Genomic DNA, 24,282 nt, shown 5'->3' with positions numbered 1-24,282 from the left:
ACTTGGCCATTTGAACACATGAATATGCTTTCATCAAAACCATTCCATTGTATCTCTGGCTGTATGTTTAGGGTCGTTGTGCTGCTGGAAGGTGAACCTCTGCCACAGTCTCAAGTCTTTTTCAGACTTTTGCAGGTTTTCTTCTAAGATTGCCCTGTTTTTGGCTCAATCCATCTTCCCATCATCTCTGACCAGCCTCTCTGTCCCTGCTGAAAGGCAACCCCACAACATGATGCCACCACCGTGTTTCACAGTGGGGATTGGTGTGTTCAGGGTGATGTGCGGTGTCATTTTTACACCACACATAGCGTTTTGCTTTTAGGCCAAAAAGTTAGATTTTGGTCTCATTTGACCAGAGCACCTTCTTTTACATGTTTGCTGTGTCACCCACATGCCCTTTTACAAACTGCAAACTGGACTTTGTATGTCTTTATTTAAACAATGGCTTTCTTCTTGCCACTCTTCCAAAAAGGCCAGATTTGTGGATTTCACCACTAATAGTTGTCCTGTGGACAGATTCTCCCACCTGAGCTGTGGATCTCTGCAGCATCTCCAGAGTTACCATAGGCCTTTGGCTGCTTCTCTGACCTACCAGTTTAGGTGGACTGCCATGTCTTGGTAGGTTTGCAGTTGTGCCGTACACTTTCCATTTTTGGATGATGGATTCAACAGTGCTCTGTGAGATGTTCTGTTTTTAATATAACCTAACCCTGCTTTAAACATCTCCACAACTGTATCCCTGACCTGTCTGGTGTGTTCCTTGTACCCCCCTACTTATTAATTTCTAATGTCTTTTCTTTTCTAGTTGCCTTCTCAGGGTCAACCACCCCCACTGATGGGTCGTCAGGGGAAAGTGGCCGAAGTCCATTACCTCCATAGGAACTGGAAAAGTGGCTGTAGATTCATAGAATATTGTACCTATATGCTCCTTGGCTAGAGGTGATGCCACTAACCCTCACCTGTGTATTATTTCACATAATACCAAGGAACTCCCCAAACATCGCAAAATATTCCAATATTGTCACACCCACAAGAGAGGTGTTTTTTTTCTTATAAGAGACACATTTCTCGAGACAGTACAGCCCTGACCAAATGTTTTGGGAATAACAAAAATATAAATTTTCACAAAGTCTGCTGCTTCAGTGTTTTTGGATCTTTTTGTCAGATCTAACTATGGTATACTGAATTGTCAGATCTTACTATGGTATACTGAATTATAATTACAAGCATTTCATAAGTCGCAAAGGCTTTTACTGACAATTACAGTAAGTTTATACAAAGAGTTAATATTTGCAGTGTTGCCTTTTTTTTCCCCCCAAGACTTCTGCAATTCACCTGACATGTTGTCAATCAACTTCTGGGCCACTTTGGGCCAATCAACTTTAGGCCGATATATATTCTTCTACATATTTTTGGCAAAAAAAAAGAAAAAAAAAAAATCGCAAAAAGGTTATATTGATTGATTTGCGCAAAAGTTATAGGGCCAGATCCTCAAAAGAGATACTCCGACTTAAGTGCTGTTCAGTCTGTGTGTAACTTTGGAAACGATCCTCAAAAGGCTTTTTCCAAAGTTACACAGAAGATCCGGCATGTGTAATTGATTTACACTGCCTAATTTTAGGATGCAGTACCGCATCCGCCGCTGGGGGCATTTCGAGTCGAAATGCCGTTGCTAGTATGCAAATTAGCACTTAAGGCGATCCACAAAGCTTTCTAGCTTCTTTTTTGCGCCGTAAGTGTTATTTTGCAAGTGTAAAATTAGGGCTCGTTTTACAAAGTGTAAAGTTAGTCACACCTTGTAAAGGCCCATTGCAGCGACGGCATTTGGTATGCTTTCCCGAGGGAGAACTCCACGTCAATTTGTAAAAAACAAAACCGGCATGGGTTCCCCCCCAGGAGCATACCAGGCCCTTAGGTCTGGTATGGGTTGTAAGGGGACCCCCCCTACGCCGAAAAATTGACGTAGGGGGTCCCCCTACAATCCATACCAGACCCGTATCCAAAGCACGCTACCCGGCCGGCCAGGAAGGGAGTGGGGACGAGCGAGCGCCCCCCCCCTCCTGAGCCGTGCCAGGCCGCGTGCCCTCAACATGGGGGGGTTGGGTGCTCTGGGGCAGGGGGGCGCACTGCGGGCCCCCCCACCCCAGAGCACCCTGTCCCCATGTTGATGAGGACAGGACCTCTTCCCGACAACCCTTGCCATTGGTTGTCGGGGTCTGCGGGCGGAGGCTTATCGGAATCTGGGAGTCCCCTTTAAAAAGGGGGCCCCCAGATACCGGCCCCCCACCCTAAGTGAATGGATATGGGGTACATCGTACCCCTATCCATTCACCTGGAGGCAAAAAGTAAAAGTTAATAAACACACAACACAAGGCTTTTTAAAATATTTTATTATTCTGCTCCGGACGCCCCCCCTGTCTTCGTTATTAGCTCAATTACCAGGGGGGGCTTCTTCTTCCACTCTCCGGGGGTCTTCTCCGCTCTCCGGGGGTCTTCCGCTCTCCGGGGGGGCTTCTCCGGACTCCGGGGGGGCTTCTCCCATCTTCTCCCCTCTTCCGCTCTTGACTCGGCGAACCCCGGTTCTTCTGCAGCTCTCCGGTGCCTTCTTCTTCAGCGCTGGCTGCCTGCTATGTTTGTGTGTTAGCTCGATTTCAAACAGGCAGCCGGCGCGGTCTTCTGTGACGTCAGGGTCTTCTGGTCTTCTGTTCTTCCGATGTTGCCTCGTCGCCTGTTGTCGCTGTAATGATGGAAGCGCGCCTTGCATCACATTTATATAGGCATCACCGTCCCATCATGCTCCGGCAGGTACCCACGTGGTGGGTGCACGTGGGTAGGCACCCACCACGTGGGTACCTACCGGAGCATGATGGGACAGTGATGCCTATATAAATGGGATGCAAGGCGCGCTTCCATCATTACAGCGACAACAGGCGACGAGACAACATCGGAAGAACAGAAGACCAGAAGACCCTGACGCCACAGAAGACCGCGCCGGCTGCCTGTTTGAAATCGAGCTAACACACAAACATAGCAGGCAGCCAGCGCTGAAGAAGAAGGCACCGGAGAGCTGCAGAAGAACCGGGGTTCGCCGAGTCAAGAGCGGAAGAGGGGAGAAGATGGAAGAAACCCCCCGGAGTCCGGAGAAGCCCCCCCGGAGTCCGGAGAAGCCCCCCCGGAGAGCGGAAGACCCCCGGAGAGTGGAAGAAGACCCCCGGAGAGCGGAAGAAGAAGCCCCCCCTGGTAATTGAGCTAATAACGAAGACAGGGGGGGCGTCCGGAGCAGAATAATAAAATATTTTAAAAAGCCTTGTGTTGTGTGTTTATTAACTTTTACTTTTTGCCTCCAGGTGAATGGATAGGGGTACGATGTACCCCATATCCATTCACTTAGGGTGGGGGGCCGGTATCTGGGGGCCCCCTTTTTAAAGGGGACTCCCAGATTCCGATAAGCCTCCGCCCGCAGACCCCGACAACCAATGGCAAGGGTTGTCGGGAAGAGGTCCTGTCCTCATCAACATGGGGACAGGGTGCTCTGGGGTGGGGGGGCCCGCAGTGCGCCCCCCTGCCCCAGAGCACCCAACCCCCCCATGTTGAGGGCACGCGGCCTGGCACGGCTCAGGAGGGGGGGGGGGGCGCTCGCTCGTCCCCACTCCCTTCCTGGCCGGCCGGGTACCGTGCTTTGGATACGGGTCTGGTATGGATTGTAGGGGGACCCCCTACGTCAATTTTTCGGCGTGGGGGGGGTCTCCTTACAACCCATGCCAGACCTAAGGACCTGGTATGCTCCTGGGGGGGGAACCCATGCCGGTTTTTTCTTTGAAAATTGGCATGGAGTTCTCCCTCAGGAATGCATGCCGCTGTCATTTTTTTTTTCCCCGACGCAACTTTAAGCCGTCGCGATCCTCAAAACTCGGCGTAACGTAACTTCGCGCATGCGCAGTACGGCCGACGCGCATGCGCAGTACGGCCGGCGCGGGAGCGCGCCTCATTTAAATGGGACTCGCCCCATTTGAATAGGAACGCCTTGCGCCGGCGGAATTTTAGTTACACAGCCTGAAATTTCTAGATAAGTGCTTTGTGGATCAGGCACTTAGGTAGAAACTTTAAGCCAGTGTAACTTAAATTGGATTTTTTAAGTTACGTCAGGTTTTTGTGGATCTGGCCCATAGTGTCTACAAAATAGTGGATAGTTTTATGCCATTTCGTTTAGTATTTTTTTTTTTACTAGTAATGGTGGTTATCTTTGTTTTTTTTATCGTGACTGCGACACATCGGACACTTTGCAACCATTGTCATTTATACAGCGTTTAGTGCTATACAAATGCACTGATTACAATGTAAATGACACTGGCAACGAAGGGGTTAAACACTAGGGGGCGATCAAGGGGTTAAATGTGTCCTAGGGAGTGATTCTAACTGTGGGGGGCTGGGCTACCACTGACACGACAGCGATCACTGCTCCCAATGACAGGGAGTAGTAGATCCCTGTCATGTCACTAGGCAGAACAGGGAAATGGCACCTCCCTGTTCTGTCTCTCCGTGTCATGATCTCGGGCCGCCAGCGAACATCGAGACCATAACCCCTTCCAACATCTCCATATCTACCTAGGAACATTCTTTTACTGATTTACATATACTCATCTACCCATTGACATCCACTCTTAACATTCCCCTTTTCTTAACATATTCACCTTCATTAATCTTTCACTTTTTAACTTTCCAATCAATATCCATTTGCAAAGCTTGAGGAAAGAGCATGAATGCTCCGAATGCAAAGCATCACCTGCTGATCCTGTATCCGAAAGTGATGTCACTCCAGCTATCTGGAAATACTGTGAGCCAACAGTGCAGACGGATTGTGGCCAGACAACTGATCACCATCATCAGCCAGTGATACCAAGCATCACCCATTTAGGTCACCGGGTGGAACCCGGCCTCAGCTATTTAACAGCTGTCACCGGCGGGAGAAGCGTCACTCGGTGGCAGCCTCCCATGGAGGCGGAACTGTTGCAGCCTTTTTTTTTCCTTTTCGGACATTAGGCAATGTGGATTTATATCGCTGGACATTTTGATTTTTTAATTTTCTAATAAAGGACTTGTCCCAAGCTGTCTCTTGTCTTTTTTAGCCTTTTTTTGTGAAATGGTAGGGGTACAATGTACCTTGTTACCAATTTACATAGGGGGGCCAGGATCTGGGGGTCACCTTGTTAAAGGCTCGCCCGCAGACCCCCACAACCGCCGGGCAAGGGTTTTGGAGTTCAGCTAACAAATACATTTTTAATAGTGAATATCAGAGTTATAATGTTATGCATTACTCATGCTCTAATTAATATAATAATCCTATAATTCTACACCACGATAAAGGGCATTGAATTTGTGTTTCACAGGATCATCATGTTTACATGTGCTCTGTATATTTGTCAGTTGCCAAGTTACTTTCTGTGACTTCTATTTTATCTCATTCTCTGTCAAACCCACAAAGCACTTTGCTAAGCAACCAGCTCCTGTGCAGTTTAAGGAAAACAGAAAAATATAAAGTCCAGAGAAACAAAGCTAATAAGGGGGCTGGAGGTCCTCAGTTATCAGGAATGACTACAAGCATTCAACTTATTTTCCCTGGAGAAGTGGCACTTAAAGAGGGGGTTCACCCTAATAAAAAAATTATTTTTTTCTAGCATTAAATTAGGCATAGTAGCGCGAGCTACAGTATGCCTGTATTTTTTTTTTTAGCCCCGTACTCACTGTGCAATCGTATAGAGAAGATTCCGACTCCCCGCGGGGAATGGGCGTTCCTATCCAGAGGGAGCATGATTGACGGCCGGCTATGGCGCGTCACGCTTCTCCGGAAATAGCCGAAATAGGACTTGGCGCTTCACGGCGCCTGCGCATAGACTGTGCGCAGGCGCCGTGAAGAGCCGAGACCTACTCCGGCTATCTTCGGGGAGCGTGACGTGCCATAGCCGGCCGTCATCAATCATCATTCAAGCATGCCCCTTTATCTCCCCAGTGGGCAGCATTCAGTATAGGTGATGGTGCATATGACCTATGGGGGTCATGATTTACATATGAATGAGCCTTTATTTACATATCAATGCCTCTGGTCGTTGATATTTACATATGAATGCTGCCACTATTTGCATATGAATGCTGGTTATTTACATGTAAACACAGGGTCTGCAGGTGAGTCATCCGTACAAAACAATAGGGCAGAGCTGGGCAGAATTAGTAACAGCACTTCACACTGAGATATTGGGACACAGCACAGGTCTAAAACTTCAAGGGACAAGGGAATTTAAGCCAGGATAGTTGGCAAGTATGAAGCAGCTGCTTTGGGCCCCACAACAGTGACAGGGCCCAGGGCATCATGCAGATATCTCCACTTAAAGTCCAGAACATCATATGACGGTATTGTTTAGGAGGTGGTTTAGCTGCAATAAGCAGCAGACAGGGTGTTTACATATCATGGTCGCAACGTTTCACGCCCACAGCAAAGTCTACCCAATATGTAATGATCAGTGGGTGGCAAGCCCACTGAATGCGGCACACTCTGGCAAAGAAGGAAGTGCCACAAATGCACCGCAATTGAGTGCAAAACACAGTTGCAGCACGTTTTTCAGCAAAAATGAGGTTAAAACAGGAGATACAGAGACATCACATTTCTTCTTCGCAGCACATCTAAATCTACCCTATACACATTATAAAAAAAAAAGAAAACAAGTATTTACTTACATTTTTACCATGTATGTTATAAATCAACACAACATACAGTGGGAAAAGTACTGATGTAACCCATAGAAATTAAGTTAGTTTCTATAGGATAAGCCTGATGACAGCTGAACTACCTTTGATTTCTATGCTTTATGTACATGAAAGTAAAAGTGGTTGTAAACCCTCACATATACCCAGTGAAGTGAATAGCCTCAGATGATACACAGAGATAAAACAAATCTCCCTGTGTAAGTTTTACTTGTATATCTGTAGTCTTCCCCTTTCTACACCCTTTCAAAAGTGCAGATCTTGTTAAAAATCTTTTTTCATCTTTCAGCAGTACATAGGGTTGGGTGGGGAGACTGTACTTACACTGTGTGAGAACTGATTGGAGGAAAAGGACACACCCGCCACATAGACAGAAGAATGAAGGAACGTGCAGAGCTGTATTCTGAATAGACAAGCTCCCTGCTTATCTCCCTCCCTGACACAAATTTTCAGCTCATCTTACCTCATGTGTCAGAGAACTTCTCAGAAGTAACTTAAGCTGATAAAAGAGGAATGAAGCCACAGAGAGAAATGGCACTTAGAGCTTTAAAAATATACAAGTAAACACTACAGATATATGTCCATTAACTTGGCATCAACACATCAGGTAAGTCACATGAGCAGTGACGCAAAGCGCCATGTGGAATTTTGTGACGTCAGTTCCGGTGGTGTTTTATGGAAGTGCAGTGAGGAGGCGAGTGTGTCACTACTCCCATTGCTTTTTACTGCAGTTTTTACCTTTACTTGATGTAAGCAGCTTCTTTTACAAAATAAATTTACTTTTCGCTTGGCAATATTGCATTATGGCTGTTCTTTGTTTCTTTTGAGCGCCATTTATACATGAAGTATAATTCCTTGGATCGAGCTGTTTCCTCTATATTCGGCATTACCCAAGAGGTTTTGATGCCAAGTTTTGGACGTAGTTCTTTGTCTTCGCCTGGGACCTGAATGCCTTTACAGATTCATCAGCAGGATTCCTTATCTGACTATGTAAGGAGCCTTTTTTGACCCTTGGGTCATTGTTGAAGGTGAGCGACCAATTCATAAATTTAACAGTCGATTTTTGGATTGATGTTTTGTCCATTTTCTCTTCTATAAAGTTATTCCAATGAGATTTTTACCTTTTATATGAGCTGACTCCTACCATTGGGCTTTATTTGGACTTTAATTCAAATGTATTTATTTGTATGTTTGGATACTCATATTCATTCTTTGAGTATATTACTTTATGGCACATTATTGAATAAGCGCACTATTCTCATCTTTTTCTTTTACATTTATTACGCAGTGTTTTTTGAGTACACTACTAAGTGGTTGCAGATAATTTACGGTCACTATACATGTACTATATATATTTTCTTCTGAGTTTATTTTTACTATATTCACTGGAGGCTGATGGTTTATATTTGCTTAAAAATTAGAACATAGTAGCGCGCACATTCTTTCCCTTATAACACTACAGATATATGTGCTTAGTTAAAATTTCATGAATGGGATTTACAAACACTTTAATGTATTTTGTCTAATATGTGAAAATGTATAACAGTAGTAGCGCCATTGTCTTCAGGTGAGGGAAGGGAGTTACCGCTCCAGGTGGATGTGTTTAAATGATCTATGTCCTCTCAGGAGATCAAGGGTGCAGGCAATGCACAAGGCAATTAGTAGAAAAGAAGGTATGGACAGCCGCACTCCAAAAAAACCTTGATGGTTGTCTTTATTTTAAAAGGATAAATGCACTACAAATCACAGCAAAAAGATACAGGGATAGACAGCTGATGCGTTTCACACGATCAACTAGTGCTTAACTAAGCACTAGTTGATAGGCGCTGACGCGTTTCGCACTATCAACTAGTGCTTAGTTAAGCACTAGTTGATCGTGTGAAACGCATCAGCTGTCTATCCCTGTATCTTTTTGCTGTGATTTGTAGTGCATTTATCCTTTTAAAATAAAGACAACCATCAAGGTTTTTTTGGAGTGCGGCTGTCCATACCTTCTTTTCTACTGATTGTCTTCAGGTGAACTAGCACAAAGAACAGGTAAACAGAACAGAATATTACAAAATGGCTCAGATTAACCTGATCTGGGGCCAGCTTCCAAGTTGTACAAAAAAAAATCCTTACCTATATGGCTTTAGCTTAAAGGGGTTGTAAAGCTTTGTGTTTTTTCACCTTAATGCATCCTATGCATTAAGGTGGAAAAACACCTTGCACTCTCCGGCCCCCCAGCCCCGTTTTACTTACCTGAGCCCCGAATCTCTGTGAGCGCAATGCTTTCCCCCAGCTTGAGGAGGCTCTTCATTGGATGATTGATAGCAGCACAGCCATTGGCTCCAGCTACTGTTAATCATATCAATGATGCGGCGTGCTGGGGGCAGGGCCGAGTGATACAGTCAGCGGCCATAGCAGCCGAGTGTATCACACGGGAGCGTGCCCGCAAGCTACCCCCTTGGGAGAGCGCTTCCCAGAGGGGGTTAGCTCTTGCAGAAAGGAGCCAATACAGCCGCCGTGGGACCCCAAAACAGGAGGACTGGGGCCACTCTGTGCAAAACAAACTGCACAGTGGATGTAAGTATAACATGTTTGTTATTTAAAAATAAAAAATAAAAAAACTAACCCATACAACCCTTTTAACATATGTATCGTTTCCAACTAGAAGTGTATTCAACACCTCACAAAACAAGAGCTCAACCTGTACTTATGTTTAACAAATGTTAGTATGACTGTATATGCCCAAGTATGAAGTTTCTATGAAAATAAAATGTTTTAAAGAGCTGTGGTGCAGTCCTAAACTCAGAGCTAAGTATACTGGTGCATTGTGATGGCAACAATGAAAGATATACAGTACATATGAAAAATATTTTCATATGATTCCTATCATATATGTTAATTAATAGATCTAGGGCCAGATCCACGTACCTTGGCGCATGTTTCTGTCGGGCGTAGCGTATCTCTGATACACTATGCCGCCGTAACTTACATTTTTTTGAATCCTCAAAGAATGCGCGCCGTAAGTTACGGCGGCGTAGTGTAAATTTGGCGGCGTAAGGGCGCGCAATTCAAATGGATGTGATGGGGCCCGACGTAAATGACGTTTTTTTCAACTGCGCATGTGCCGTCCGTGGGGGTATCCCAGTGCGCATGCTCGAAATTAAACCGGAACAAGCCAATGTTTACAATGGTGACGTGATTCTATGCAAAGCCCTATTCGCGAACGACTTACGCAAACGACGTAACATTTTCAAAATTAGACGCGGGAACAACGGCCATACTTAACATAGGATACGCCTCATATAGCAGCAGTAACTATACACCGGAAAAAGCCAAACGCAAACAACGTAAAAAAAATGCCCCGGCCGGACGTTTTTTCGTGGATCGCCGTATCTAGCTAATTTGCATACTCGAAGCGGAATTTGACGGAAACGCCACCTAGCGGCCAGCGTAAATATGCACCTACGATCCGACGGCGTACTAAGACGTACGCCTGTCGGATCGATCCCTCATTCAGTCGTATCTTGTTTTGTGGATACAAAACAAAGATACGCCGCGTAATTTCAAAGTTCCTGCGTCATATCAATAGATACGCCGGCGTAATTCGTTTGTGGATCTGGCCCAAAGTATTTCTGGCATATTTAAAACTATACAATCAAACCAATATTATTAACACTTACCCTGTTTATTTGGCTGTTTGTTAAGATAATCTGGAGTATACTTTTTTCAAAAGTTTCTAACCTCTTCATGCACTCTCTGAGAATATTCTTGGATAAGTGTGAATCAGAGATGAGGTTTGTCACAGTTCTAATGGCTTCAGTTTGAAATTTTGAGACAGATGGATTTGGATTTTTATACAAACTAAGTAAACCATTCAGCAGTCCAGACACAGACTCTGGTACTATACCACTATCATTCCCAAACTCTGTCAAATTTGTTAGATGGCCTCCTACTGTTGCCAGTTTTCGCAGTCCAAGAAGATGATTAAGAAAGTCGATCTGACTAGACAGCTGTCCTTTACCAACTGTAATGCATTTTTTAATTGGAAGAGGATTTGAAGGCGAAGCAAAACTTGACAGACTTGTTAAGGGTAAGTCACAGTTGTTAGAACTTTGACAAACTGTCAGTTTATCTACTCCATCTTCATTAGAAATATCACACCCAGAATCATCTTCTAATTGACTCGTTGATCGGGAATCTTCAAGTGGCTCTGATGCCAAGCCAATGTATTCTGTAAAATAAATAAAATCATATGCATGTAATGAAGAACACTTATTATAACTCTCCGTTTATACATGCCAACCTTAGCTACAGACATGAAAACACAAAACTCTAAGCTTCCAATAAAGCTCTATCAAAATAATCATGCTTATTGTTCTTTTAACTAATCATAGGTTAAAGAAAATATAGTACTACAGCGCTACTACTTCTATAAATCAAAAGAAAAAACTACTCACAACAAAATATCCAAATAATACAGCTGCAGACACAAAGGTGTACAAAAGCAATAGTGATAATTATAACATGAGGTGTTGCGCTTATATTAACTTTGTTACTGTGGGTACAATAGTGCCAATAGATACCTGGTACACACCCTAATTAATCAGGAGGTATCAGGAGGGGAGGAGCCTAGTGACGTGATCGACGGGAGATCCGTCTGCTTGAGGAGATCGCAAACACTGAGCGGCATCTGTTTGAATTGAAGCTGAGCTTTCTTTTGATCTGGCGTTTCGTGAGTGCAATCGCTGCATTGCTAAGTTTATTTACATTTATTTATACGTTTTGCACTATGGCTGTTTCTTTTCTCTCCTGGCATGAGCTGTCTTACCCTGAATGAATAGAAGATTGAGGGGGTGAAGTGAATTGAATTAAGCACAGCAAAGGACTAGTTCCCTCATTCTATACAAAGCTAATGTGGAGTTTTCTTGCACTGGAATTTTTTTCATGCTGCCAACTAGTGGAACACTATTGTTTTATATTTAGGAACACGTTAGTGTGCATCTTGAACTCTTATTTTGTTGTTTTTCCTTCATTAATCTAGCACATTGATTGATACCTCCTGATTAATTAGGGTGTGTACCAGGTATCTATTGGCACTATTGTACCCACAGTAACAAAGTTAATATAAGCGCAACACCTCATGTTATAATAATCATAGGTTAAACTTCCAGCTACAAAAACATTCTATATATAAAAAGGCATTTTATCATTAAAAGGGTTAGTAAAAGTTATTTATTTATTTTTTAAATAACATACATGTCATACTTACCTCCACTGTGCAGTTTGTTTTGCACAGAGTGGCCCCGATCCTCATCTTCTGGGGTCCCTCGGCGGCTGTCTCGGCTTCTCCCCGCAAGAGCTAACCCCCTTTCTGGGAAGTGCTCTCCCAAGGGGGTTAGCTTGCGGGCACACTCCCGTGATACAGTGAGCGGTCATAGCCGCCAAGTGTATCAATCGGCCCCACCCCCGGCATGCTGCGTCATTGATTTGATTGACAGTTGCGGGAGCCAATGGCTGCTCTGTTATCAATCATCCAATGAAGAGCCGAGAACAGCCGAGAAGACCACGCCGAGAAGCCAGCATGTTCACAACGCAGGACTTTCGAGGGCTCGGGTAAGTAAACAGGGGGGCTGGGAGGCTTGTAAACATCGGATGTTTTTCCATAGCATGCATTAAGGTGAAAAAACGGGAAGCTTTACAACCCCTTTAACTTATTTTGTTTTCACCAACTACTTTGTATTGAGGGGCAGAATAACAGCCAGGCAACTGAACTGATTCTACTCGATAAAAAAAAGTAAAGAAAAAACTAAACGTAATGTATCAATACTTTGTAAAGGATGAGGTTTTGCTTAAATATACAAACAGTACATTTATTAACAAGAATCAATTAGGAGAACCAATCCTACATCTAGAGCAAATCCTGCATTTTATCGCAATTTACTGGACAGGATCATATCTCACTGTACAGCAGCACAGCGCACCATGCTGCTGTACAGTGACACAAATAAAGTGTCCCTTTTGTACATTTCAGATAAAGTTTGTAGAAATAAAAAGAAAAGAAAAAAGAGATATGTGATGCACTGAATTTCGCACAACACCACTCCTACTGCTGCCTCAGTGTAGTCAGAACTAATAGCTGCCGGACATTAAACCACTATGGTTTAAATCTGCAGTAGCGGTATGTTTAGTGTGACAGTCCTCCTAGTAACAAAGATCTCAAGCTGGTCAACATTTCTCTAAGACCCCTTTCACACTGGGGCCACACCACGAATTTTGCAACAAATTATCGGATTACTTCATTAACAAAATTGAAAAAAATCTGTGAAATTATTCAGCAAAATAGATCCCCCATCGACTCCCCTTTAAACCAAGAAGCTAATATCCACACAAATATGCCGCAATCAACTAAATTCACTCTTAACCCCATCTCCATCGACACCGCTAAAAAAATCATTAGTACTCTGCGAGACAGCACAGTGCCTAATGATATTATCCCCACCAAACTGCTGAAGGAATGTGCCGATATTGTGGCACCGGCGATCACGTACCTCATAAACCAGTCATTCAAGGAAGGCATGGAGCCAACCTTGCTGAAACAAGGCATAATTAAACCAATTCTAAAAAAAAACACCCTTGACCCCAAAGACCCAAACAATCGTCGACCCATAACAGCCCTAAATGTCTTCTCCAAGGTTATGGAGAAAGAAGTTGTACAACAGCTACAACAGCATTTAGACACCCACAAATTACTCGATCTATTCCAATTGGGTTTCCGGCCTGGTCACGGAACTGAAACAGCACTTTTCAAAATATGGGATGACGCTCTCGAAGCAGCAGACAAAGTAGAATCTTGTCTTCTGATACTGTTGAACCTAAGCGCAGCATTTGATACTGTAGACCGCAAATTATTGCTGACTCGCCTAGCTGAAGTAGCTAGAGTCACTGTCTCGGATTTACCCTGGTTCTCCTCCTTCTTGGAAAACCGATCTCAAATAGTGAAACTGGGTCTTTTCACTTCTGAAAAACGCACAGTGTCATGCGGAATCCCTCAGGGATCCCCCTTGTCGCCCATACTATTCAATATCTATGTCCGCCCTCTTTTTGAAATCATCAGTAACCAGAAGTTACTCTGCCACTCCTACGCGCATGACACGCAACTATATTTTCGCATCTGCAACAATAAGGATCATTATCTCGGACTAGAGAAATGTCTGACTTTGATAGAAAATTGGATGACGGAGAGTTACCTTAAACTAAACGGCTCAAAAACAGAACTTCTCCTGTTTCACGCCAACCAAAAGAGACTTCCCGCACCAATATGGACCATCACCCCTAGCACCAAAGTCATAAGTCTCTGAGTCATTTTTGACACCCACATGACAATATATGCACAAATAGGGTCAGTAGTCAGCGGATCGCATCATCTGCTGCGCCTACTACGATGTAGACTCATTCCCTTTATCCCGAAAGACATAGCAGTCGTGGTGGGTACAATTATCAACTCCAGACTCAACTATGCAAATGCCCTCTACCTCGGACTCCCAAAATACCAAATCACTGGTCTGCAAGTCGTTGAAAATACGGCTGCTCGACTCGTGACTGGGAAAAAAACATGGGTATCAATCTCACCTTCACTGAGATCCCTTCATTGGTTGCCAGTAAAAGACAGAATCACTTTTAAGGCATTCTGTCTGACACATAAGTGTGTTCAAGGAAATGCCCCCCAATATCTATGCGAAAAATTAAAATGTCAAAACCTCAATCGCGTTCTGCGATCCACCAACCAAAATCTACTCCATATACCCAAAGCCAGATACAAGTCCAAAGGAGAACGCAAATTTGGAATCCAAGGACCTAGACTATGGAACGCTCTACCAACCAGCATCCGGTTGGAGGTGAATCACCTGGCCTTCAGAAAAAAACTCAAAACCCATCTTTTCTGAGGGCAAAAGTACAGTAGGAAAAGGATACTAAGTGCCCAGAGGCGATTCAGTTCGCATGTGTTGCGCTATATAAGTTTCTCACTCACGTTAGCGGTAAAGCGCTGCTAGTTTTAGCGGCGCTTTACCATTGTTTTAGCTTTTCGGCTGCCAAGTGTGGCGCTTTAAACCTCCACTAGTGGCCAACCAAAGGGTTACAAGCGCCAGTGTTGCCGAAGTGCTTTGCAGGCTTGTTGGCAGCGCTGCCCATTCATTTAAATGGGCAGGGAGTTTTACACCACTCCTAAACTGCCCCAAAGATGCTGCTTGCAGAACTTTTTTTCCCGTCCTTCAAGTGCACCGTCCCAATGTGTGAAAGCACTCAGGCTTTCACACTAGGGAGGCTTGAGAGGCGTTTTGCAGGTGCTATTTTTAGCGCTAAAATGCCTGAAAAGCACCTTCAGCGTGAAAGGGGTCTTAAGCAATGCATGACCTTATATCACTGAAGTCTAGATGCCCATATCAAATTTAGCAACTGGAGCATTATTCACTTTACAATGCCTCAATGGCTAATTGAAACACCTATATTATAGAATATAAATGATAAACTTTTTTTTTTAACGACATACATATGTAAGTTTTTCTGACACCAAGAGAAAAATGGTGACAGGGGAGGGATCTCCCCTGTCACCTCTTTGACAATGATCAGCTCTGCAGTTTTTATTTTTTGCACAATAAACGAAAAAAACAAAAACAAAAACAATATTTTTTACTTTCTACCATAAAACTTTCCCAATAAAAAATAAAAAATTTAAATTTCTTTATCAATTTAGCTCAATATTTTTTTTTCTGCTACTTATTTTTGGTAAAAAAAATCCCAATAAGCGTAAATGGATTGGTTTGTGCAAAAGTTAAAGTGTCTACAAACTATGAGATAGATTTACTGTATGGACGATTTTTAGTGGGACTATGACATTGTGGCAGACAAATCTGACACCAAGTGACATTTCTTGGGGACCAGTGACACCACTATAGTGATCAGTGCTAAATAAAAAATGCACTGACACTGTATAAATGACACTGACAGCGAAGGGGTTAAATCCAGGGGTGATCAAGGGGTTAAGCGTGTTACCGATGAGTGATTTCTTACTGTGTGGGGGGTGGATACATTTGAGGAAAGGAGAGATCCATGTTTCAGCTCAGCTGAAATGCAAAATCTCTCTTTTACACTCTGACAGAACAGCAGTCTGCCTTGTTTACATAGGCAGACCGCTGTTGTTTCTTTCTTCCGAACGATCATTGGATCCCGTCGACCATCGCAGCCACCGGACCTGACGATTGGCTCCCGCTATGTCCAATCACAACGGGAGCGGTGCTCCGGTGGTGGCCCATGGATCTCGTGCACAAAATCACATACCTGTACGTGGTTTTGCGCAGCCGTGCCACCCTGCCGCAGTATATATGGGATGGGCTGTCCAGAACTGGTTAAAGTAAAAATGTCACAGTAACTGTATTGCTCCCTCACATTCCTGCATATATCTTGATCCAGTACTGTGCCTGTCTGCAGCGGCCATCTCCTGTCTCTCTGTTCACAGAGGAAGCAGTGGGGCCGCTCTACACAATACTATTGAGCAGAGCAGGTAAGCATGACGTGCTGTTAAAAAAAAAAATATCTTTAGCCTCCATTCAGTCTGGTGCAGCTTTTGCACTGCTGATTTTACTGTGGCTTTCAACTTCTTAAAACAAAAGTCTATCAAAGTTGTGACGAACGTGTGTATCAGATCCCTGCCCTCCTCCCTAACTCATGGCCAATCTCACACCACGTTGTCACTTACGTAACAATGTCACTCTCAGCTGCATCCTGCACAAATATTTTCCAGCTTGCAGGACTCAATCTATGTGCCAGCAGCCTGAGAGTGATTGTCTCTGGGCTAATTAAGCAATTAACCCTTACCCTTCAAACTCCAAATTGCCACCAGATAGCTTTTGGGCCTATCAACTCTTCACACTATTACCAAGAACAACTGTAAAAAGTAAAACATCTGTAACACACACTGTCACCACAGACAGGTATGTTCATAGGATTTATCCTATACAGTAGCACTCTTCAAGAGACATGTTCTTTTTTAGCTTGCATTAAGAGCTTAGAGACAAGGTTAAGCGCTTAAGCCCTGGACCATTTTGGTGGTTGAAGACCGGGACACTTTTTGCGATTCGGCACTGCGTCGCTTTAACTGACATGTGCGCGGCCGTGCGATGTGGCTCCCAAACAAAATTGACGTCCTTTTTTCCCCACAAATAGAGCTTTCTTTTAGTGGTATTTGATCACCTCTGCAATTTTTATTTTTTTGCGCTATAAACAAAAATAGAGCGACAATTTTGAAAAATGCAATATCTATTACTTTTTGCTATAATAAATATAAGCGTTTATTAATTGGTTTGCACAAAAGTTATAGCTTCTACAAAATAGGGGACTGTTTTATGGCATTTTTATTAGTTTTGGCGTACACGTTAGACACCATTTTGGGACAAATGTCATTTTTACAGCGATTAGTTATAAAAATGCACTGGTTACTGTAAAAATTACACTGGTAATGAAGGGGTTAACCACTAGGTGGTGCTGCAGGGCTTAAGTGTTCCTTAAGAAGTGATTCTTACTGTCTGGGGGTGTGGCTACACGTGACACGTCACTGATGACCGTTCCCGATCACGCGGAACGGTCATCAGTGACAGTGTCACTAGGCAGAATAGGGGAATGACTTGTTTACAAAGGCATTCCCCCGTTCTGCTCTTGCCGACCGCAGACGCGGGACTCCCGGGAACATCGAGTTCCCAGGACCCGCGGTCGCACTCGAGAGGCACGCGGCATGTGGGCGCGCCCGCTGGGCGGCAGATTTAAATGGACGTACCTGTACGCCAATTTGCCTGCCCGTACCATTCTGCCGACGTACATCGACGTGCGGCGGTCGGCAAGTGGTTAAAGTAGAAGGCAAGCTCTGCAAAGGACAAAGCTGACAATGGCTGGGAAATGAATGGGGAGTGATGTCACCCATAGACTTTCTATGGGGCTTCTATTGTCAACTGCCTCCTTTGCACTCGCCTCCACAGCAAAGCCACAGCTGACAGCTCAGCGTGGGATTTAGTTGGATCGGCTTAAAAAATAAAAATAAAGTATGTATACCGATTTCTTTAAATAACCCCCCATATTTAACATTTCTGCTATATGTCTGTTTATAAAAAAGAAAAAGGAAAAAGGGGAGGTGGAGGTGTGGCCGTCAGAGGTGCCAAAAGGGTTTACTTTAGGCAACAATGAATGATTGATAATTATTGTGATACAAAATTATTTATTGATAGTATCAAAAGATAAAATATTAAGAGAAAGTACAGCAATAGGGGAACTATATGGAAACAAGGTTAATCTAATATAAACAAATGATTACCTTCTAAGTAGTTCACAAACAGGACAAACAAATAAGACACAGACATATAAAACCGCACGGTCCGGACAATAGTGTGTTCAGCCTGTAATAATGTCAGCACGAATTTCAAAAGTTTAATTGATGGTAGTAAGTTGAGGCAATTGATTCATCTGGGGAATAAATACTATCCCTGATGATCCCCTCTAAATAGACCAATAGGTGCTGGCTACTTAACTGGCTGGACACCGTGCGAGTGGAAAGAATTTGGGGAGGGGGAGATTGGGGAGCGGAATGAACCAAACTAATGTAAGCTTTCTGTGGGGTCAAATATTCATGTGAATATTCAAAAAAGTGAAAAAAGGAAAAATAAAAAATAAAAAATGTTTCGGTATGTTCCGTACAGAAAGTTTGACGATAGTCCTGATATTAGTTGGTTAGTCAGAAGGAGGACACTTAAGCACAGCAGGTTAGTAGTACTAATCATATTAGTTGGTGATAGAAGCAAAGTTCAAATGAATCTGTTGATTAGTATCAATGTATAAAATTCAATCAACTTGGGATTCAATAATCATGCATGAACAGAGCGATTTGATTAAGGTTTAGCAGGAACACTTCATTTGTTGTGCAAGACTGAAGTATAGGCTATGCATCACATTTAGGAATTTGGGACAGGACACCATTAATCACAGCTGTTTAGGTTGACCAGTGGATTACTTATTGATACGTTTCACAGTATTGTTGCGTGTACGTTACCACATGGTTGTCAGCTCCTGCTGTTCAGCTGGATCATCCGCACTTATGAGTTACAATGAACTGCTCCTTGCATAGTTCTTTGAGTGGGGTAGAATAGTAATTCCTCTGTGTCCGTTGTCCATGAGTGTTGCAGATCCTGCGTAAGTGACCCGCAGAGCTATATGTGCCTATGTGTTTGCACGGCCGTCCTCCTCGTTCAGTCATTCATTTGGAGCGTCAGCGTGTATAGCCGACGCTAGAATCTCCTCCGTCCGGTGCACTCGTAAGTTGCATCACGTGACCGCGCCGGGTGATGACGTCAAAGCGTTTCGCCTGGCTCAGTGGCGTAGCTTCATCTCGGACGTCTGTTTATAAGTCTATAACTTTGTAATTACTTATGATAAAAAATGTATACATATATTGTTTTTTGAGGGACAAACAGAGTATTCTCATGGCCATAAAGTCCTCTGAGAATTTCTTAAATTTTCATTTTAAAGGGGAAGAAAAAAAAAAAAAAGAGTAAAAATCTGGAAAGAAAAATTTATTTTTTCAAGTTTGATAAGTAATATTATGAAGTACCATTAATGTGAGGAAAACATACATTTTATTACGCTGCTTGTTCTATTTACTGCAACATTACAATTCAATTTTTGGTACAAAGCATATTAAAAGTTATTTACAAAAGAAATAACAATTTTTTATTTTTATTTTTTGCATACATTTCATGTTTTCCATAAAGCATTAGTAATTTATAGTTCTTACTGAGTTAAAATAAAACAGATATACCCTATACCACATATTTTTAACAGTAAATCCTTAAAGATGACAATGTTTATACTGTATGCTTTATAAAACAAAATTTCCAGCAAATACCGTAATTAAAAATAAACATGGAACAGAAGATGAAACTGTTAAATACTGATTATACAGCTTAAAATTAAAGGGTTAAGTAGTAAAGAAAAAAAGGAGCATATCCTGGTAAATTAAGAGTTAGTTCCCTGTGCACACAATAAATTCTTTCCTCTGTCAACTGCAACTCTCTCACTCACAAATCTGTCTGACAGGGAGTGCAGGAGATAAGATAGCTACTATGTTACTTGTTTGTTGTTGTTTTGGCTTAAAATTTTATATTGAATTCTCACTGAGATTGTAAGAGAGTGATCATTCAGTGAGGAAGGCTTCTGACTAGCTCCCAGTCATAGGGAGCACAGTAGCTGAGCAGAAGGAGATTAGAAAAGATAAGAAAGAGCAGGGTGTACAAGACATGTCCTGTTTGTAGGACCCCGAAGGTAGGCAACTGGTTAAAGAGGAAGTAAACCCTAATGGGTTTACTTCCTCTTTGTTTCCCTGCAAAGGTAATAAATGATGGGCTAGTATGCATCGCAGAAGTGCAGGCAGGCAGAAGTGCAGAATTATATATATATATATAAAACATAACATTTATAATGAAATAACGACAAATGTCTTTTCTGTGCTCACATCATTATCAGTTTTATTCAACCCCCAAGTGACATTTAATCTTAGTACAACATCCTTTTACAGTTATAACAGCTTTTAAACGTGAAGCATAGTTTGACACAAGTGTCTTGCAGCGATCTACGGGTATCTTCGCCCATTCGTCATGGGCAAAAGCTTCCAGTTCAGTCACATTCTTAGGCTTGCGCACTGCAACTGCTTCTTTAAGTCCCATCAGAGGTTCTCAATCGGATTTAAGTCTGGTGACTGCGATGGCCACTCCAAAATGTTCCAGCCTTTAATCTGCAACCATGCTCTAGTGGACTTGGAGGTATGCTTGGGATCATTGTCCTGTTGAAAGGCCCAATGTCTCCCAAGCCTCAGGTTTGTGACGGACTGCATCTTATTGTCATCCAATATCTCCTGGTATTGAAGAGAATTCATGGTACCTTGCACACGCTGAAGCTTCCCTGTACCTGCAGAAGCAAAACAGCCCCAAAACATGATTGACCCCCCGCCATGCTTCACAGTAGGCAAGGTGTTCTTTTCATCATAGGCCTTGTTCTTCCTCCTCCAAACATAGTGTTGATCCATGGGCCCAAACAATTCTAATTTTGTTTCATCAGTCCACAGAACACAATCCCAAAACTTCTGTGGTTTGTCCACATGACTTTTGGCATACTGCAGTCGACTCTTCTTATTCTTTGGAGACAGCAAGGGGGTGCGCCTGGGAGTTCTGGCATGGAGGCCTTCATTACGCAGTGTGCGCCGTATTGTCTGAGCTCTGAGCAGAAACTTCAGTACCCACATCTGACAAATCTTTTCTCAGTTCCTCAGCAGTCACACAGGGACTTTTCTCCACTCTACGCTTCAGGTAGCGCAAAGCAGTCGAAGTCAGCATCTTCTTTCTGCCACGACCAGGTAGCGTTTCAACAGTGCCCTTTGCCTTGAATTTGCGAATGATGCTTCCTATGGTGTCTCTTGGTATGTTTAACATCTTTGCAATCTTCTTATAGCCATTGCCCTTCCTGTGAAGAGTAATCACCTCTTCTCTTGTCTTCCTGGACCATTCTCTTGACTTCACCATGTTTGTAACCACACCAGTAAATGTCTAGAAGGAACTGAGTATCACAGTCATTTTAAAGCTGCCTAATTGGTGCTTATTAGGCGTTATTGCTGCTCCCTGACATCCACAGGTGTTTTCAATACCTGATTGAAGAACAGAGGTTCATTGAAGTGTTTTCAGAGTGGTAGTCTATAAGGAGTTGAAGAATTGTGTAAATGAAGAATTCACAAAAGAAACATTGACTACTGTATTACAAAACCAATTGATGTCATTTTAGTTGCATATGGTTCTTTAACCACTTCCCGCCCGGCCTATGGCCGATTTACGTCCGGGAAGTGGTTCTGAAATCCTGACAGGACGTCCATGGACACCCTGCATCTCCGATCTCGGTAAAGAGCCTCCGGCGGAGACTCTTTACCACGTGATCAGCCGTGTCCAATCACGGCTGATCACAATGTAAACAGGAAGAGCCGTTGATGGCTCTTCCTCACTCGCGTCTGACAGACGCGAGTATAGGAGAGCCGATCGGCGGCTCTCCTGACAGGGGGGTTCGCACTGATTGTTTATCAGCGCAGCCCCCCTCGGATCGCCACACTGGACCACCAGGGAAGCCCACAAATGGGCACTGACTGGCAACATGGGTAGATCAGTGCTGCCTCACAATGTCCATCAGTGCCACCCCAAGTGTCCATCAGTGCCACCCCACAGTGTCCATCAGTGCCACCCCACAGTGCCCATCCATGCCCAGTGCCCACCTATCAGTGCCCATCTGTGCCACCCATAAGTATCCATCAGTGCCACCCATAAGTGCCGCCCATGAGTGCCCATCTGTGCCGCCTATGAGTGCCCAGTGCCGCCCATGAGTGCCCATCAGTGCCGCCTATGTGTGCCCATCAGTGCCGCCTATGTGTGCCCATCAGTGCCGCCTATGTGTGCCCATCAGTGCCTCATACCAGCGCCGCCAATCAGTGCCACCTCATCTGTGCCCGTCAGTACTACCTCATCGATGTCCATCAGTGCCATCTCATCGGTGCCCATCAGTGCCCGTGATTGAAAGAGAAAACTTACTTATTTACAAAAAAATTAAGAGAAAAAAATTAAAACGTAATTTTTTTGTAGTTGTTGCGCAAAAAAAAAAAAAAAAAAATCGCAGAGGTGATCAAATACCACCAAAAGAAAGCTCTATTTGTGGGGAAAAAAGGACGCCAATTTTGTTTGGGAGCCACGTCGCACAACCGCGCAATTGCCATTCAAAGTGCGACAGTGCTGAAAGCTGAAAATTGGCTTGGGCGGGAAGGTGCATGGTATGGAAGTGGTTAAGAAGTCCTTGTAGGATTTCATTCTGAATACAATTACAAATGTACACTAAATTCCCTAAAACCCTTTACAGCATTGGGGGGTTGAATAATTTTGAACAAAACTGTAGATCTATCTATCTATCTATCTATCTATCTATCTATCTATCTATCTGTGTGATCCTGCACAGGAGAGCCGCCCTGTGGCAATGAAGGGAATGAGGGAAGAAAATATTTCATCTTTTGTGGATTGACCCATTTATCATAAATTGCCCATTCTTTTTTTTTCTTTTTCGGGTGAACTGGTAATTACTTTTTTGATATGGCAGATCTATTTTTATCTAAATGTGCATGGTGACTTGGTGAGATAAAGAGGGAAAATGCTGGGGGCTGTTTCGCACAGCAGAAGTAAGCGTATCACACGCAGGCATACGCAAGCATCATAATTTCATGGATTGAGTGCTGTGCGAGCCTTCGATAGAGTGACTGCCTGAATTTTTTGCCATGGCTCCCTTTCACCTTATTTCCATCAAAGCTACAGGTGAGGGTATTCTCCAGTTTGGTACTCAGAGAGTAGGATGCGGAATATAGGGAAAGAGTGTCTGAGAAGGAAAATGGAGAAACCTTGGTAGAAAAGTGTGTGACCTACGGAAACACCTGATCATCCACCTGAAGCTAAGCCCCAAGTGGTTGAATTTTAGTACTAAGATTGAAACGTTTACACTATAAAGTGACTGCATTTCAAGTACAGCTCCGGTTTTTGCAGTAATGGTCAAAGATATAAAAAAAATATAAAATGGAGTTGGGACTTTGTATGAGGCACGTGGCTTAGACCGGAAATGGAAGATTGGGACTTTAAATGAGATGCGATTATAGCTATATGCGATTAACTATAGATAGGGGCAGGTCTAGGTTGCCATCTGCTCCCTGTCTATTGATTGGCACACCTGTGCTCCTCCTTTGGAGGCCTTAAAAATTATAGTTAGGACTGCAGTTACACAGAGTGCCGTGACGCTTGGCCTGCAGCTTCCCAGGTATTTGCAAATTCCTGCAACTAAACCTCTGTTTTAATTACGTACAGTTAGACAGATTAATTTGGTTTAGTGCTTCTTGGGCTGGTATTTTTGAGCCTGGTCATTATGGAAACAATTTTTTATTTTCTATATTTATACTTAATCGCATATTGCTATAATCGCATCTCATTTAAAGTCCCAATCTTCCATGGTCAAAGACATAGGGTGACCCTGGCTTACCTGTCCACAACACTGAACCTTATAAAGGGTCCAGGCTTTTCCTGTCATGGTAGGCATACCCCCAAAGGGGTCTTCATTGTTTGGGTTCCATAGGGATGGACCACAGCCCTTTGCCCAAGCATCCTGCAGCTAACTACATGTTTTGCCCAAAGTGCCAAGGTGAGTGCTGATGCAGAGTCCAGTACCTAAAGCAATATTACAGGCTTGGGGTCTGAGTATGGCTCCCAAGGTTTTATATTTCATTCTTTTTCTTTTGTCATCTGTCTTCTAGCTCATGAGATTATGGAAAACTGGTTTTATAATACCTAGCATAAATGTATTTTCCTGTCTCTTCGCCATTGCAGCACTGACGAGTTTGGCTCTGCCTACTTTGTCTAAGCAACCCTCCAGCAGTGTCTC

The 24,282-nt window shown here is 43.4% G+C and overlaps 1 protein-coding gene across 1 annotated transcript in view; it reads right to left on the bottom strand.

The window, feature by feature from the left end:
- MEI4 (meiotic double-stranded break formation protein 4) overlaps positions 1–24,282 on the bottom strand; it is a 146,465-nt gene that overhangs the window by 101,935 nt on the left and 20,248 nt on the right. Inside the window, exon 3 of the mRNA XM_040349994.1 lies at positions 10,425–10,975. Coding sequence (XP_040205928.1) covers positions 10,425–10,975 — 551 coding nt within the window. The remainder of the gene's footprint in view (positions 1–10,424; positions 10,976–24,282) is intronic.

The sequence above is a fragment of the Rana temporaria genome, chromosome 4 (assembly GCF_905171775.1).
Source record: "Rana temporaria chromosome 4, aRanTem1.1, whole genome shotgun sequence".
Lineage (NCBI taxonomy): Eukaryota > Metazoa > Chordata > Amphibia > Anura > Ranidae > Rana > Rana temporaria.
The sequence above is the reverse complement of the archived record's forward strand: the minus strand, read 5'-3'. Positions and strand labels throughout refer to the sequence as shown.